Source organism: Balearica regulorum, chromosome 5, assembly GCF_011004875.1.
Source record: "Balearica regulorum gibbericeps isolate bBalReg1 chromosome 5, bBalReg1.pri, whole genome shotgun sequence".
NCBI classification, from domain to species: domain Eukaryota; kingdom Metazoa; phylum Chordata; class Aves; order Gruiformes; family Gruidae; genus Balearica; species Balearica regulorum.
This window is the reverse complement of record NC_046188.1, coordinates 39,604,299-39,623,364: the sequence shown is the minus strand read 5'-3', so window position 1 is coordinate 39,623,364 and position 19,066 is coordinate 39,604,299. Positions and strand designations below refer to the sequence as shown.

Genomic DNA, 19,066 nt, shown 5'->3' with positions numbered 1-19,066 from the left:
GATGTCGCACAGGCCTCTTTAAAAACACACCTACACCTATCCTAAAACCAGCTGGCTTCCTTGGCCACACTACTCCATGCAGTGGCTACTCCAGAACTCCATTTTTCTGAGAATTAGGAACCACCTCCTAATTCCCAGATTGCATTTATTCATCAGAAATTTATAAGAATTTGTGTGTACGTCAGTACTATCCTCAGCTTAGTAAGGTCTTCTCCCTGCCTGACATTATCCCTTAGAGCACTCTTGCAGAGTAATTGCATCCCTCCTACCTCATTTTGTTTTACTGGGCTAAATAAATCACTTGTTTCTAGTCCATCCTGTATAACCAGGTCATGTTTTCTGAAGACAGAGATGACAACAGAGAAGACTACACCATGACCTAGATGAGGCCATATCACTGGCCCTTTGCCTAATTCTACTGACACCTCTCACTCCCCTGAAAAATATTTCTCCAAGACACTCTGGGATTATATTTGTGGTTTTCATTGCCATTGCACAATACCGGACCATGACTGTCCTATGACTTACCAGCGTACGCGGGAGTCTCCTCTCTGCTGCTCCTACCCGACAGGTCTGTTGCACACAGCCATTCCCATCTTTCTCCCCCACTGTACAGCCTCTCTATAGGACTAAATTCAATGCCGCTACTGTGATTCCTCTCCCCAAGATTTTGCTATACGAGGTTTGGAAAGGAGAATTATTTAACAATTCGCCTGTTATTACAGGAAACGCCAAGAGGGAATCTCCTAGATAAAAAACATCCAGCTTTGCCTTTGCTGCAGCCACAATTTACCAAGTAGCCCGTCTTCCCCACAGACATTTTTCCCTCTTTGTGCAACATCTCATGCAGTCAAAGTTGTTGACCCAGTAAATTGATTGGATAAAGAAATTAGCAAGATTTTAAGAAACAGTCAACTTTTGGTTACAGCCAAGGCACGTGAGTATTTGCAGTGATAAATTAACTGAAACCTCCTTTTCAATGTGCAAAACAGAAGTGCAGAGTTAAAGCTGCCCTGCAGCCTAACCTGTATGTTAACACATCTTGGTAACAAGATTGGGTTTCAATTTATTTTCCAACATTAACAATGCTAGTTTGGGGGTTACTTATCAAAAATTGTGCGTGTTTCAATTCCTCAAGTACTGATATGTAGTCTCAAATTCAGTCTTACTTTAATCCTGGGTTACTGCTTTTAGTTAGGAAACAGAGTAAAAATCAAGAAATGTCAAGAGCAAGCTGTTAATTCCAGCAACAGTACAGAAAAGTCTTTGAGTAAAATTGAAGACTATAGGTCTACAGTGTTATCAAGTCATGCATTATGATCACAGTTTTAAAATTTTACGTTAAAGGACCAGTTACAAAACAGAAGCAGTTGTGTGAGAATCTCAGATTTCATGTACAAGAATAAGGTTCAAGGCCTTTACATGTAGCAGAATCCTAGAATATAACTCAAGAGACAAATAAAGAGAATGCTAAAAGTATTCGACAGTTTAAATGCATTTTAGGTTCTGCTACCTCTCACTAGACCAGCATAAAACCTTGAAAGGGTTAGGAAACCTCAGAAGACATGCAGATTGCTTTCATTTAATAAAGTATAAAAGTTGTACGCATGAAATCCCTCTCATTATAACACACCATACCTTTTTCTTTCTTTGCAAGAAGTCATCATTTGGACTATACCTTTATGGGTTTTGTCTGCTTTTGGTTGCTTGCACAGTGTCCTACTGAGATAGCTTTTCATGTGATATTTAGCACAACTTAAGAGCAAAGAAATAGCCTTGGTCTTCTGACTAGCTCCCAATACCAGCATTATTTTTTTTTTTTTTTTTAATCTGAACTGCTAATTTTAACAGTCTCTTTCCCCATCTTCCTGCTCTGTGGTCCAGATGTTTTTTGCATGGATACATCTGTCTTCCCCACTGCTTGTCCTCCCATTTCCCATCCTATCACTATGCTGGACTAGGTCTGAAAGCAGCACTCCAGCTATTTGCCATGACCGGAACCTTGGAATCTGCCTGGAGAAAAGCTGCTAATGTTAGGTTCCTTTTTAAAAAAAAAAAAAAAGAAAAAATGATTACAATTCAGATCTTAAACCAGCACTTGAAAAGAGGGCAAGGCTGCCAAGAACTGAAGGTAGCAAACAACTCAGATTTTTCTGAAAGCATCTTGTGGCAGCTGCAAGTTTGTATTACATTTACTTAGAACAGTAATTGCCTTTGGAAATTGAATTTTTATGGTTACTCATCGTAAAGCTTTTGAACAAGCAAGAAAATTTAAAATTTAACTCACAAAGTGCCAATGTTAGCAAGCAGATATAGAAGATGTGTCTGGCCAAATCAAGCAGAGATGGAAACGTACCATCAAGTAATCCAGGTCACTCCTTTGGCAATACCCTTTGATATCCCTCAGACCATACGTGCATGCTCACAGTGGTTCTAAACATCTCTAACAGTACAGTTTGCAAACTCTTCCCCATCCTAAGAGATCTCTCTCAGGAACAAGTATGCCTTGCTATGCAATCTAGATTTTCATTTCTGTGTTTTCATCCTTCTTGTTATATTCCCCAGGTACTCCTAAACAATTCTTCCTTATTGGTATTTTTGGTTCTTATTTAGTCAAGCCCTAAATATTGTGATTTTTCTTTTCTTTCAGTGACATGCAATTTTCCACCATCCTCTCTGTAAGAAGATTTGATTTGCCAAATTATTTTGGTAATAGGTCACCTAATAGGTCTGGTGCCACAAGATGCCCACGAACCATTTGTCTTTCAATACAGTCCGCAGGTGAACTTCCAGACGCAGATTATTGAAACAAGGAGCCAAATGGCCCCTGGGACATAGTAACTAGCACTTGGAAGCCAGGAAGGCAATCAAGGGCGTCTGGATTTCAAGGGAATGTGACAGGTGTTTCAAGTCAATTGATATTTTCTGTTACTGTTTGCTTGGAGCATGTTTTCCTCCTCGCAATGGCTTTTTATTGCCTTTTTCTCCTTCCGTGCGGCAGCACCCACACAATGCTCACAGCCTGAAGCGAGGACTGGGATGTCACTCACTTCCACAGAAGCCCTTGTGTATTGACACTACCTGCTCCCATGAAAAGGAGGGTAGAGCATTTCAAACAGTCTTTTTAAGCACCGCGTACCACTCTTCCAGCACTAATCCCAACATAAAATACATTGGCATCTTCTCCAGATGTGGCCAGAGCTATTAAAGAAAACATGGTTCCTATGTTTTACTCACAGAGCAGTACTTAAATAGCAATGCAATTTCTGTGGCACCCTTAAATTTTTCATTGGATATCCCTACATCACACAAGATAAATGACAGCACATCCTTACTGCGGCACTACTCATAGCCCTGTAACCAGCCCAGGGCTAAGTACTGAGACATACAGAGAGATGAGAGGAAGCACAAGTCCTAGGAGCAGGGTGCAGCTTGATTAATTATAGATGTCTACCATATGACATAAGTACCTGACAGCTAGGTGTCAAGGCACCCATGATAGTCAATGGAGACAGAGTCAATACAGCTCACGTAGTTTAGGGTACAATTAATTTTAACAAGTGTAGGGTGAGGCAAATCACACCCAAAACACTACTTAGCCTAATGAGTGCATCTGCACTACTTAATTCACACACAGATGTCTTCCAGAACAGTAGGGCAACATTGAGCATTTTGGATTAAAAAAAAAAAAAAACACATGACTCACAATTTGATAAATATCAGCCCCCAAAAGGTTAACCCTGAAGGTAGAAGAAAGTAAGACTTATCTCATTGAGACCATCTGCTGTAGCAACCAAAGCAGTTAGAATCTATTTACTTGCAGGAGTCCATAGAGAATATCACAAACTAATTGGAGTCAAAATAAATTTGTTTATTTTGTTCTGCATGGCCAAAATCCATCCCACTTAGTTTTACCTACCTAAGTAAAGAGAACAGCCTGTTCTAGGCTTTTCTCCGTAAACAACACAGAGGGTGCTCCAAAAGGACGCTCAGCACCACCTAAGATCTGGTTTGTCCTTTAGATGTGTGTATCTCTCACTAGTGATTATGAAGACAACCAGGCTACCACAAGTCTTGGCTTGTGAACTTCAAATAGACCTCAGTGAGTCTCAGTAAAAAAAAAGCATGAACAATTTGGGGTTGTACTTGTAGGGCTTTCCTCCCTCAAAACCTACAAACATGACAGTTAGGACAAGCAACAAAATAGTTGACACAGCAGGAATTACTGTGGTCCCATTATTGAAGCCCACCCTTATTTCTTCTTCCTTAGGGAGATCAACAATTGCATCTCGGGTTCCCTACTGTGAGAAGCAAACCTTTTCTTTTACTGTGACACAACACCAACCCTAAACTGTACGGTATGCTGGCAGATTGTTCTGTGTTTCAGGGAGTCCAGTGCAGTGTTTTTCTCATTCATTACTGGCAATCAAGCCATTTGAAAGGAAATGAGAAATGAAGAGCTAAACACTCATTTGGAGAGAGGAGTGATAATCAAGAGAATAAAAGTCTTGTCTCAGATTTTGCATATGATTTCTCAACACTAAGGAACACATAATTGATGTGTAATACATACAACTGGTATCAAACAGTAAATTAGATTTAGGAAGTCAATCACCAGTGGAAATTAACTTTGAAGAATAGGCAATATTAACCCTATTCATAAAAGCAGCAATAACTCTCAACAAAAAAAACCCGACAGACATGTTAGCTTAATATTGACAATACAGAATACAGTATTACCGAACAATGCATGGGGTATGCTGTTCTAAAAGATAACTATGTATTTTGACAGATGACTGTATTATGAAGGGCTGATAATACTGACATCTGAGGAACACCAGTAAGGAGAGATGAATGGTATGAGTTCATTCCTTATCGATACCACAGAACTTACAAGCCTTATTCTGCAGTGACAATAAGGAAACACTAAAAGGCAAAGAAATGGAGAAATGAGATGAATAGGAAGTGAGGCACATTTAAATAAAACATATTGTTTTCAAGAATAGGTAAGTGGATTGTCTGCAGAGTCACAGATTTAATGACCTAATTCTAGATCATGCAACTAGAAACTTCTTTCATATCGCATATCTGCTTCAACTCGCTGGGGTGTTGGACCTCTCAGCAAACAGGTTCTAAAAAGATAATCTGACTACTGCTACTTCCAAATTAGCAGCCAAAGTGTGTTCATAACACATTCAAAACAAACAAGCCTACACATTACCCAGAAAATTTTCCCATGTTAACAATTCCAGATTCCAAACCAAATATGCAACAACTAAACCAAAATTGCGGTTATCAAAAAGTAACACTTTAAACAACTTATGCTCTATACAAAACCTAAATTATTTTCTCAGCATATGAAAGTCATCAAGATTGCAGTCACGCAAGCAGAAAACAGTACCATGTACACCCAACACATTTTAGATATTTATAGCTATTTTGTAAGGTGTAAAAATGAGTGAAAATATAAATTTTACCCAGGATCGTACTACACAAGGAAACTTGATTTGAGCTAGCATTGTAGCTCCTGAGTTAACAGAACAGTAGCTTATTTGAGCAATGCAAGAAATTTTTTGTCAGAATCACACAGCACCAGATACACCTACCCTAGAGTAAAACAATACCTTAGCAAATGGGTCAATAGATTGCTTTCCTTTATCTTTTATACTACCTCCAAAGTACTTCAGAATAAGACATTTTATTACGGTGAAAGAATGTTCTTTAACATCATGTAGTGCTGTTATTTTACCTTTGTCCAATTCATTTTTCACTACAACTTGAGTGGTTTCGCTCTTTTAATTTAACAGTACAACAGGAAGTAATAACAACTACCTGCAACGAATCAAACTGTAAATTATGCAACCAAAAACGCAATATGAAAATAGAAAAAATGTACTAAAAGATTGTTGTATGCCAGCTGCTTTATGCTTAGTGTGATAAAACTTGGAAGGTACATTCATTTTAGCTACACTTAGTAAAGTTGAAGGATTAGCTAAAGTCATATCACAACTATTCACAAGTAGTTATAAATTTTGAGTTGTTAGTTTGTCATCAAATATTTTATATAAACAAGCTCAAATGCTTCCACTGAACAGACTTCCAAGTTCTCAAACGCTATAGTTTTAAATACCTACTTTCCTAAAAACCTATTTCAGCTATGCATCCAAGCAGCCTGAAGCATACCTTTGACTTCAAAGGGGCATGGGATCCTTTTATGAGGAGATTTTTGCAAACAGCTCCAAATCCTTACCTTTCTGTAGACTATCATATTTGGAGAACTCTCCTCTGGATCAGCAGTTTCCACATTACTTGGATCAGTGGGCGCTTGGGCCATGTTTGCCTCTCGTCGCTCAGACTGCAAGGACAGGAACAAAAGTCAGCATCACTCCAGGCTGCAGGGGAGCACGGCAAGGACGTGCAACTACCTTCAAGGCAGACAGATGAGGATGGTACAGAGGGAACCACGCTCAAGACTTCACCCAGGGCAGGATTTTATCACACTGTGTCAGACAGTTAAATGCTTTGAACTGATTTGTCTAAAGCACAATGCCCAAGAGTGAGGGCTGCCAAGTTGCATACAGCTGTGGTTTGGGTCATCCCATGCACACACATTTCTTACCCGCTCCTGATCTTTTATCATAAGACCCCATTCAATAAAAGACCAATTATTAATTAGCACACTTCCTTTCCTTGCTATAAAGCACAAACAGCTTAGACTTTTCTAGGGCCTTTTGAGATGCCCTCAAACAAAAAGCCAAGGAGGATTAAAAGCTTGCCGCGAGACAGAATGAAACCCCACTGGAATCATCGGGTGCAGACGGCTGTCAGGCACGCTGCCGGTTGCCACCTGCGGACACTCAGAGCCGCCTCCGGCTCTCCCCAACCCCAGGGCAGCAGCTGGGAACCAGGGAGGCATAGCTGCTTGCTCAGAGTAAGCAGCTTTCCTCATCTCTTCTCATGATACAGCCAGGAAGAGGCAGCAGGACACAGGCAAACAACCGTGTATAATACTCCTTAACCCAAACTATCTTCTAGAAGCACAGAAGTGCTGCCTTATCTCTGCCAGGTCATGCCATGCTTGAAGCAAAAAATACTAGTTTAAAAAAAATAAAGACCCAGTGCAGGAAGGACACTAAGTCAAATGCTATATTTTAAATTTTTCTTCCACTAGCACATTTGACAAGTTACATCTGAAATTAAATGCTGCTGTGGAGCCACATGGTGACCGTTCCTAGCCTAAGAGGGAACATTGCCTCTTACAGACGCTGGCATTAAAGCTCTTTGACAAGCTTGGTTTCTTTAACATTGGAAGGATTGAAATTTTCCATCTCAACATATTTTATTAAAGATTGAGACAAAAAGGTCTACGTATGTTCACACATGCGTAATCTACACATTCATTCCTAAAATACAGTTCACCACAAAACTGCCTCCCTTATTTTCAGGAAGATGACACTTTTGTATTCCTTCTCTACCCACTTTTCACATTCCCACAGGCGATAAAGTGCCCCAGCATATAATATGCATATAGAGCATACAATTATATGTATAATACAGCTCCAAGCCATTCTAGCTGTCAGTTATCAGCTCCCAAGGACAAGTGCCAGAACTGGACAACCTCAGACCATATCCCAGCTCTGTCCTGTCTCGGCAGTGAAAAGGCTATTGCCGTGACATGGCATCCTCCACTGGAGCCAGAAGCAGCTGAGACATCCCTTTAAGCAAGGGATATCCCTTCAAGCAAGAGATAATGGAGACCAAGGTTAAATAATCTACATCAATCCAGATTCCTTCATTTCTTTCTTTTATAAAGTACGCATGCACGCACACACACACTACTGTAGGCACAAATGCATTTGTACATGCACATACCAATTTTGCAACTCAGTAATACAGTTCTAGCTCAAATTAAACCTTATACACATCACCTTTCAAAGGCATGCTCAGACCAATTTAGACACTATTTTATATTTAAAGGACGTTAATTTATTTTAACTCCTATTAAACTCTCATGTCTTCCTATAAGCCCAAACACTGCACTGTTGTGCCAGGTCATGAGCTAAAAAGGAAACGGAATAAATTCTCTAAGCAAAGTTATTAGATGCAAAAAACATTAAGTAGCACAAATGGTGAAGGGTAGAGCATTTTAAAATTATAGCACTTCAAATGATTTACACTAATGTGCATTTTCACAGCAGTTAGTCATGATTTGAAGGCACTGAAGAATTAGGCTGTAGGTATCGTCACTCAGTTGAACAGAGCAGGAACTAGGTAGAGATTTTACTTAACTTTCTAAAGGCAATTACAAAGCAGAGTTGAAAGCATATGTCAAGTCACCCAAGTTTCAGCTTCACCTGCAGTATGTAAAGTCCATGTTTCCCATTTACATTATATCTGAGATTATATACGCATACTTTAGAAGAAAACAATTGCAATTAACTTTTGAGTAATGCTCCTTTAAAGTAGGAATTCCCAATTTATAATCAAAAAGCCCTCTGCAGCATAACTTAGCTGTGCTTCACTCGCTGTGTTATTCACTTTGAACGTCCATATTTACAAATTCTGTTGTTCTTGTTATACTGTCAGCTCACTTGCTCTTTTATGATACTTCAGGATTTTCCCCCATAGCACATTGTGAGGCTTTTCATCTACTCCAGTAAAACGAGACAAAACATCTTGTGCAATACACAGCAGTGGCTATCATGCTGTTCACTGTGACATCGAGGGAGCCACTGACTGCCTCCGAAGAGCTACAAAAGGTAATCAATACAAACAAACCTGTTGTTGGCAGACAGAAATTTGTAAAAGTGCTTCCCCACTGGTGCCCAGCAACTCCTGCTGGGTTTTGGTTAGGAGCAGGGCCCCCTTTGCAGGAGTGACAGCAGGATGGATGTCGCAGGAGACAAGGTAGGACTCAGGTGCACGCCGGAGCAGAAACAAGCGTGGCATCCCCTCCACACAGCCTGGGCACTGCTGGGGCTGGGATGAGCCTTAGCAGGGCCCCTGGACCAGGGGTCCCCCAGGGCCCTTGAATTAGCAGGGCTCTGACAATTACCCAAGTTTCTTCCCTTTCTTTTAGACTGCTTTTTTAAAAAACACAAAATCCATTCTTAGATGGCATGCTTATTCTAGAGGTAAAAAAAGACTACAGAGAAAATAAGACAGTGATCAGACACGGGCATGCTCTTGGCTCTTCAAGGTGAAAGCACAGCAATGCTGGGTGCCCATGGATCCCATTACACCTATGCTTTTTAAGGTATGGAGTGGAGCTCAGCACCCAGGATGCGGGACTGCTTCCCTGCACTCCTGCCATGCTAAAGCCTGGTTTCCAACCAATTCACAAACAGGGCATTCTCACCAGCCTGAGGATTTTGGCACTCATTTCACACCCCACAAACCACCAGCCATGCAGTAATACCTCTGACCAAGAAGCAACATCAGCGTAGCCCCAAGGGAGCACCACTTCATCTCTGCCTGCAGTACAGGCCACCAGGGAGAAGGGCAGAGAGCCCCAGACCTAGGGCTCCAGTGATGGAGGCTACTTGCTGTGAACACAAAAGAGACTGCTCACATTCAAAGTACAGCTTTCTTACCCTAATACTATATTAACGTGCTGCATTGGCAACTCTTTAATTAATATAATGATATGCAAAAGTCCACATCTGACTTGCATAATTCTCTGTTAAAAAAACAGACCAACAAAACCCTGTAGCCTGGCATGAAAGAATCTCAGGACTAATTTTTCCAAGCAATCCTATTGAAATGTATTCTTTTTACATAAATTTTTTCTCACTGACAGCCCAGTCTACTCAAGATGCCAGCAGAAAGTCAACCCAACGTCACTACACAGGTTACAAACAGGATCTGCCGTCTAAACCTTTCTCTAAGCATATTTACAATGCATCAGCCAGAAGAGAATCCAGCTCGGTCTTATACAGACATTTCAATTATATACAGCTGAAACAGGTGAAAACAAACATTTTATTTACATTTTAAAAAAAATTAAAAGTACTCACGCACAGCTTCCAGTTAAGAGCTTCACCAATTACTACCTGAAGAGTACCATCAGTTTCTTACTCCTAGAGGCAGTTTATTACATTGCCAGCAGCTAACTCATACCAGCCTGCATCTACACACCAGCAATCTAAATCCAAACGCGTACCTTCAAAAAATAAATGGTCTCTGAATTCCAACTCTCAGGTTCAAAAGATGCTGTTTTCCTGACAATAGCTATGCTTGCAGCAATCCAGACTCCTCAGCAGCCAAAGTGATAAAAATTGAAAAACCATTTGTACTAACCAGTCTCTCACTCTACCACACACAAGGAGCAAACCAGCAGTCTTCAACTTCTTGTTTATGGATAAAATGCCTTCATACAGATATGAAGCCTTTAAAAAAAATAGTCCCAAAAATAAGCTAAAAAGAGAGGGTGCATTTGCTCCTTGCTGATTTTTCCTTTTTTTTTTAAAAAAAATTTTATTCTTTATTACAGAACAGTTCTGCTTTTTCCTGAGAAACATAATCACACTGGATGACATAGGTAGCCATTGACAAAATGTAGTGAATCATGGTAAGAATTTTCTCTCTCTCTTATCTGATCAGGCTCCTCAAACTCTCCCAAAACCCAGAAGTTGCAAAGAGATACGGCTCCCATACATTACAAAAATATCAGTGAACTCCTTTAAACTGGAATAACCAATTTTAAAAAATGCTCTGAAAACCAAGAAAAATCTTTTTTTTTTTCCCCACAGCTTACCTCTTTAGACTTTTGATACAGGAGTTTAATAATAAAATTTCAAAGACAATAGCCTTTACATTTTTGTGCATAAACACTGTCAGCATTTAATCCCTGTGTATATGTAAATTCAGTGAAAACAGCTAAGCAGTAAATTAAGAGCTTCTCGTTAATGTTCTAAAATATCTTGCCTACTGTGAGAAAAAACTATTGTAAATAAGACCGCTGTAAGAAAACTCTTATAGGCACAAACACCTATGTGCTTGACAGAAATTACCCCACCAAGCCCTTATAGACTCTGGGTTTTACAGATAATAGATAAAGTAAGTATAGTGTTAGCTTGTTTCGCAGAATTTTTTCTATTTCTTGAAAACATCATTGGTGTTTAGCAGCCCCAATACAGGGGCATATTTAGACTAGTCTTGTATTTTAATAAATAAGCTCTCATCTTCATAAGCAAAATTGGTAGTGCAAAACATCTCTTGCACATCTGAGATAAAATGAGATATTTTGTTGTAATATGCATAAATTTAATCCTAGAAAACAGAATCTACTACATGAATCCCCATGTAAATATCCATCAGCACCACTCAGCTGAAATACAATTTTGGGTGACAATAAGTGGAAGTTACCTTTATGCTTATCATTGACATGTAATGCTAATGTCACGTCACGAGATATTTGGAGCTTTAGCACACAACCACAGAGTAAAATTTCATGTCATTAATACCTAGCTGATTTCTTTCTAATTAGTGAAATACATCTAGACTACATGACTTTAAAGTGCCTGATAAATCAGATAACCATATGCCTTGCTGAACTGATATTATCTAATAGCAAAAATCCCTACCTGGTTTGCTAGAATATGTAGATCTAATAGATCATGTTATTAAGGTGGCAGGAGGGAAGAGACAGAGGGGAAAAATAAATAAATAAATAAATCGCTCTATCTGAATTCGATTAGTCCCCATTGATATTAAAGTTGGTATTTCACATACATTACAAAAGTCTCTCTAGAATTGCACTGGAAAGAACCAAACTCATAGCTTCATGTTCCTCTTCTGGTTAACTATTACTTCATTAAACTAGGACTTGGGTATGCCAAGCAAAGTGTGTATACTAGAGGACAACATACAGTGTGTTGTAGAAGTCATCGTGTTTACCAAGACGAATACATCAATCAGAGGATCCCCAGGTCCAAGCTGGGTGATGCAGTCTACTTTCAACTGGTGTAGCTCAGTCAGAGCACTGCACAGTTCACCTCTGCTCTTCCTTCAGAAGTAAACCCGTATGACTTTCCAGACAGGAGCTGATACAACATCCATCGGAATCAGACAAAAGCTGGGAAGACTGGAGCAGAGATCAAAACTCTACCATCTCCTCCAGTATTCTTACTGGTGAGGAGGGGGAAATGTGGTTATTATACACCACTGCTGACCGCTGCGCTCAGCGGAACAAGACTGCAAGCATGTTCCCCTCCTGAACCAGAAGTTGAGGAGGAAATAAGGGCTAGTGAAACAGGGGCTGGGCATTCCCACATAGGGAGCCACGCCACAGTTTGTAGTGACAGGTTGAAGGGTCTCGTGCCACTCCGGATACTACAGCGTTGCTCACCTGCACAGAGAAGCAGCAAAGGGAGTCTGCTTTCAATCAGTGGAAGTACAGCTCCCAAAAGCATCTAAAAATCCTTCCAATGACTGTTTTGGACATCAAGTTGTAACTGAAGTTTCTCTGAAAGTACTTTCCCAGTGGAAGATTATCCCAGACCTTCAGCCCCTCCTTGCAAGTGCTGAACACTGCAGTACTATCAACAATATTCAGTCCGTTGCCTTTTTTAAGGAACAAAGTATAAACACTTCCAGCAACTGCACTTAAAGTTCAAATTTTTGTCAAACAAATTCCTCATTGTTTATGAGAAAGCAGTTTTGTTTGTACTGGGAGAATTCATGGGTTCTAAAGGACCCCATTTCTCCTCCTTCTGAGGTACCAGCTCACAGGGAGCCCTGTGCTGATGTACTGGAGCTCAACGCCTCTCTTGCTCTGCAACTGGCAGGACAAAAGACAGGCACACATCTAGGCATGGAAACAGCTGACTCTCTTGCCTCGCCATGCCTGAGCGGGAAGAAAAGACTCAATTCTGGAACGGTCCCTTTTTCTTCTCTTTAAGGAAACTGAGATCCTGATGAAGACACAGACTTCCAATTTCTACTACTCATACAGACATTTCCTAAAGGTGCAGTCTCCTTTCATACATGTAACTGAGCGCTTCCTGTGAAAAGTTTGCCTCAAAACATCCTATAGGTATGTCTACACTGCCGCACAGTACTAGGGCAGGGAGCAAGCTCCAGGTTCCTGATCACCAGCACTGCTTAACTGCTAGTTTGCTCCCAGGTTCTCTTTTGTAAAGCTCCAAACCAGGCTGCAGACGTAGATCTGGGAACACAGTTCTCACTCATCACCATTTGCTCCCAAGAGTCAGCATGGCTGACCTTACAAAGGGTTTGGCTCCCTACTTCTTATCCATTCCTCCAGCAGTCTCCCACTAGGTCCTGCAGTCCAACAGAGCCTCCCACCGTGCTTCAAGTCATGCAATACATAACCTCATCCTTCTGGTGGGCTGCAGGACAGTCTCACCTTTTTTAAACACCGTACCTGGAAAAAGACACACACAATGATCATTGTATCTTTGGGCCACAGAGATATCGTCTGGTGCCCAAGGAGACCCCCTCAGGTCAAGGATATGCCCTGTGGACACAGCCATCTCTTGGACAGAACTGGCTGTCAGACATGAGGCAATCCATGTCACTTGGCTTCCTGCAGATAGACACAGTCTACAAGTTTAAACTCAGCCCACTGTGTAATCCAATGTGAGCAGCTGGTTTCTGTATGTACTCCTCTCCAATCACATGCTGTTCCCAATTATGTATGTCCTTTAACAAAATGAGTAAATATTCACTGTGTGGCTGTCTAAGCAGAACAACGCCAACCAGGGATCACCAAGGCCTTGTACCATCTCCAAAAAAGGGCTCTCTGTGGTCTTGAGCAATTTTCTCTCCATCTGTGACAAATGTGGTAGCACTCACTCTGTCATATACGTATAAAACAGACAACACGAAGGACGGACAGTTTCAATTGTTCCAGTTGTGTTAGCCACAGGTGACCTGTCTCAGTCACCTGGCAGATGATCAGGCTGCTTCTTGATAAACCATGGAAGAGGATTACTTTTCTCCCTTTTCCCCAGGAAGCCACACCCCATTTTGATTCTATATATTTTTAAGTCTGCAGATATTTGTAGCTATTTTAAAATGTTGAAAATACTGTCTGCAACTGGATGTTACATCCAGGAAACCTGGGGTGAAAGCCAAGATCAAGTAACTTTCTTGGCATCTGACACTGAGTAGGTCCTGAGTTCCCTGATGCCTAATTAGAGGCATCCTCTCTTCTTTTTTTTCCTCTTTTTTTTTTTTTTATATAGAGAAAAACACACTACTAGTTTTCTGATCCATCCACCCAAGGTGTGCTGGAAGCATTGCTGACTTAAAAAGAAGACCTTTCACACTTTCAGAGTTTTCAATCTATTCTTTGACAGATAGATAAACAAGGAAAGCAAGACAACTAAAAGGAATAATGGAATGGGGATGGGTGGTAGCAAATATTGGCACAGGAATTGCTTATTAACAAGGCAAATTTTTCCCTTTATGAAATCAATTGTTAAAATGGGCACTTGCATACCAAATTTGCTTTTAACAGACCAGAACAATGTTACCCAAGAAGAAACTGCCTCCAATGCATCCATCCTTCTTCCAAAGAATTCAGAACAAAATTAAGTATCCACCTGTAATCAATCTGCCTTCCAATAAAAATAAAAAAAAAACCCTACTGTGAGCACAAAGGCTCTTGCAAAGGCTCTGAGCCAACACGCTGTTACCAAGGATAGCTACATAGAATGTAACAGCAAATATATGCTGAATATTTAACTGAAACAAGTGTCAGTGCTATACAAATTTAGAAATGCAAAGAGATAGATATAGCCCAACTTTGAACTTCATCTGAATTGGTGATCCCAAACTACTGCAGTATTTATAAAGCATTATCAGTCTGCAAGAAGCAGTTGTGAAGGAGAAGGCTGAAGCTGTGTTTTGTTGTTTTACAACAATGCCAACTTATTGGCCAGAATCATCCCTTGTGGAAAATGAGTAACTGCACTGATAATACAGAGCTTGAGGGTAGACTTCTAATCCCTTCTCCAGTAAAAATCCTTCTCTGGAAAATCATCTTCCTTAGATCAGTTAAGGTGTGCTGAGAGCATCCGATCTTTGAAGTTGGTCCATCAAATACACCATCTCTGAAAGTTCCTTGTACTTTATGCACCATAGAAAGTATTAATTGCAACTATAGTAAGCTACATCTGGGGATGGACTGCATTTTCTATTTTACACTGTATCCAGCAAGTTGAAAACAACTGATGAAGATTGATTCAAAGAGAATACTGAATGAGAAGAAGCACAAACTAATGGATGCTCTAGTACAGGCTGACAAGAAAATCAAAATAAAAAAAAAAATAGGCCCTAGTACCTGTTAGATTCCACATTCAGAATTACTCCACCTAAACTCCCTGTTCCAAACAGAGCTTGCTAAAATAAAGCTCCCTTTCCAGTAGTCTAATGCAAGTTGATATAACAACCAATCCACTCCTGCATTGATCAGTGACTGCACAGTCTCATTTAAAACACCCCAAAGTGCTGAGACTTCTTGCTGGTTGTTCATTCTCAAGAGGATGGAAAATTGCAAGTACCCTGCAATCAAATAAAATGGGAAAATTCCTACCCAAAAACACAGGTGCTTTTGAAGATGTGGCACCATGCAATATCCCTGGTGCAAAGGAACACAACTGGTTGCATCTCAGATATTCAAGGACATAATACAATATACTACGATTTCACTGCCCTGTTGTTTATTACAACAACACACAACCTTTTCAGATGCAAATTACGTCCAAATCACTTCAGTAATTGCGATGTAAAAAAACCATCTAAGCCACTCCTGAATTAGCTATCTCAAGTTCACACACCCACACAGTTCAACAGAGCCTACAAATCCCACTGCAGTGGTTCATCTACCCTGAACTTCACAGTGCTGTAACTGGACTACTGTAAATACTAATATATGCTACCTACACTATAAATACTAATATACTTTACTACTACTGCTGCTGTTATACTGTAATACTCCTATAAAGACAGTTCCTTTAATTGAGCTAATACGTGCATACGCCAGATTGCCATTACGCTAGTGAAGGCATACTCTAAAACTAGTTGCTCATCTGTGACAGAGGCAAATATTATTTTCTTTTACAAAATGATAAATTAAATCACAATGAAATTAAGTGACTTCCCACATTCACATAATGGATGACAGAGCAATAAATTGAACATATACGCCCTGACTTTCAAACCATTAGTTATCATTTGCTCAACACACATCCCCATAGCACAGTAGGTCTGTCATAATCAATCTAAGGAGCTTTTAACTACCCTGTGAACCTTTCACCGCTGATGCCAGATTCTATAAGCACAGTGAAAAAGATGAAACATCGTCCCTTTCTACTGGGATGATGTTTGTAAGGTGTAATTGAAGATTCCTGGCAAAAATATAGCACTAATTCCTCTTCACTGCCTACCTACCTCATGGTCCCCACCACCCCTGAATAGGCAAAGTGCAGTACCTGTGTCTTACTCTGCTGCTGCTGAGTCTAGGAACAGATAGCTGTTTCCAGCGTGACAACGCAGAGCTCCTGGGACATCAAAATGTCAGAACCTTATTGCTCACTGAAATTTTAATCTACCTCTCTCTCTCTCTCCACATTCTTTGCCACCAGCTACAGAGATGTTAAAAAATAGTATGAGATCTGATGCAACACAAGTGGGTAGCAGCAGTCTCTCTTGACTCCACGATCTTTCTAGAGCTTGACAACCAATGAGGAAAACACAAATTAGCCCCTCTTTCTTGCTCCTTTTCATAGATAGAGCACAACAGCAGAAATTAGCTCATTCCCCAGTCACCACAATACCCTATTACTCCAGCTGGAAACAGTAACTGAAATCACGGAGAAGTCTTTTTCATGGCAAAATTTATATAAATAAAGAAAATACCGTGGATTAACTAACATTAATATCATCCTTTTAAAACTTTAAAAGTCACTATGTCATTACAGGAAAATTGTAATCAAACATAGTTTAGAATTCTCCACAATAAATCTATTATTACCTTTTCAAGGGTGAAAAATTTGACGTATCTTTATAAAGTACTTCAGACTGTGTGCATTCCAGCCACCTCTAAACCCCCATAAATCCACCACCTCAAGGACACACTGCAAGCAGCGCTTTCACAGTTGCTACATAGCAAGTTAAGAGACGTAGAGTGGAGGCAGAAATTTGCAGGGAAAAAAGGTTAGAGGTGTAGGAACATAATAATTTAGTTCAGAATATGAAGACAGATGTTCAACTATACATAAGTGCTCAAAGATGCAAAGAGGAAATTTTGTGAGGAAGTCAGATGTGAAACTCCACAGGAACCCAGTGACTGACTTGTCCAGATGCTTCTGAAAACCCAAGGTGGTGTCCATCACCACCTACAGGCACCTAAATGTTTTTGAAATGTGCTTGGCCAGCACAGCTCTAGTCAGTTTTTCTCTAATACAGAAAGCCACAAGTGTTCAGGGTTAAAAGTACTACTACACCTTCAGTAGTAACACAGGGCCACGTTATCTCCCTTACAACTCGTTGGATACTTCAGCTGGCAGAGTGCTGCTTAAGCCACACTGGTGACAGCACTCCAAAGACTGACATGAAGAAACAGTCTTCCAAATCATCAACATAATATTCTTATTGTACCCAGGTTTTCTTTGTAATTATAATACTGTGGTTCGAATTGACATAGATAATAATGCAATTGTTAAGAAGCTGAGAGGAGTCCCATGAGGAACCAGGAGCATTTCAGTTCTGGCAACTAGATGCAATATTTGTACCCTGAAACAGAGCAGAGCTGCTCGGTGAAGTGGACCTGTTTGTTCATACCATCTCCACTCTAGAGAGCCTAGGTGTGCTTGCAGAAAGGTGACTGAAGCTCCAGGTGATGAGCACACACAACACACTAACCAATCATAAGGGCAAAACTGCACTCTTGTGACATTGGGCACAGGAGGAGCAGCTCACCCTCATTCTGCCTCTGCTTTACAACTGTAGGGTTTGATTTAGATCAGAGGCCAGAGCCTCCAGGATAGTTATCCCTCATTATTGAAAGGCCAGAGGCTCATATTGTTACTAAGGACCACAAAAATATAATCACCCCACAAACCCCTTGTATTTCCATTAGGAAGCCTGAGCCACGGCACTGCAAGATTCAGAAGCTTCGCCACAGGCTAACATAGTATCCTAATGTACCATGTTAGGATGACACACTGCAGCTATTTTGTCTTCCTGCCACTCCACATACAGCAGCTTCTTTTCTTTCCCTGCCATCTGCTAGTTTGCTGCAGTCTGCTGGGACAGGACTGCCCTCTCCTTTTCTCCCCTTCTTGGCTGCTCAAAGGGACCATAACAGCATTTCCAGGCCATACACTCAGCTTTCTTCCAGCTGCCTCGGAAACGTTAACCAACACAGAGTTAATCCCATGAATGAACAGTGCTCTGCTTACCTCTGTCATACCAGTGGGCTCCACCAGAATTACATGCTAGACACTGAAACACCTTAGAAAGGGTTAGCAAGGAGGTAATCACTGCTTTAAGAGGACACACCTTTTCCCCTTACCCTCAGGTGTCATTGATTAAAACAGATATCTGCACTACCTGCAGCACAGGAACCATCAGAGAGAAACTAAGGCAAGTGATGTTGACAATGACTATATACAGCTTCTTATTATGACTTTTCTTAGAAGGGAAGGGTAGTAAGAAGCAGCCAGAAAAAAACAAAACAACAAAAAACCCAATCAGTCAGATAGGCGAACAGCAATCTTCACGCATCTATTACTGTAAACCTTAGTATGAGATGCATAACTAGTAACTATTTCCTCCGTCTGCTCACTTCTAGAGTTCAAAACAGAAAAAAATAAGGGCTAAACTCCACCACACTTGTAGCCAGTTAGGAAAGAAATTGGAATGTTTGCCATTAATTATTCTATCAGTCAGGTTATTAGAAAAAGGAACAGCTCATCTAAAAATAAAGTCAATATTGGCTGAGTCTAAACAGTTTCTTCAGCATTTAACACACACATTCAAGCAATGAACACTATTATTCTGTGCTTGTAACCATATGCCCCCAAGTCAATAACTG

The 19,066-nt window shown here is 40.4% G+C and overlaps 1 protein-coding gene across 3 annotated transcripts in view; it reads right to left on the bottom strand.

Moving 5' to 3' along the window:
* RGS6 (regulator of G protein signaling 6) overlaps positions 1-19,066 on the bottom strand; it is a 293,290-nt gene that overhangs the window by 272,120 nt on the left and 2,104 nt on the right. For all 3 annotated transcript variants that reach the window (XM_075754298.1, XM_075754296.1, XM_075754297.1), the window contains exon 2: positions 6,251-6,355. In XM_075754298.1, coding sequence (XP_075610413.1) covers positions 6,251-6,334 — 84 coding nt within the window. In that variant the 5' untranslated portion in view covers positions 6,335-6,355. The remainder of the gene's footprint in view (positions 1-6,250; positions 6,356-19,066) is intronic.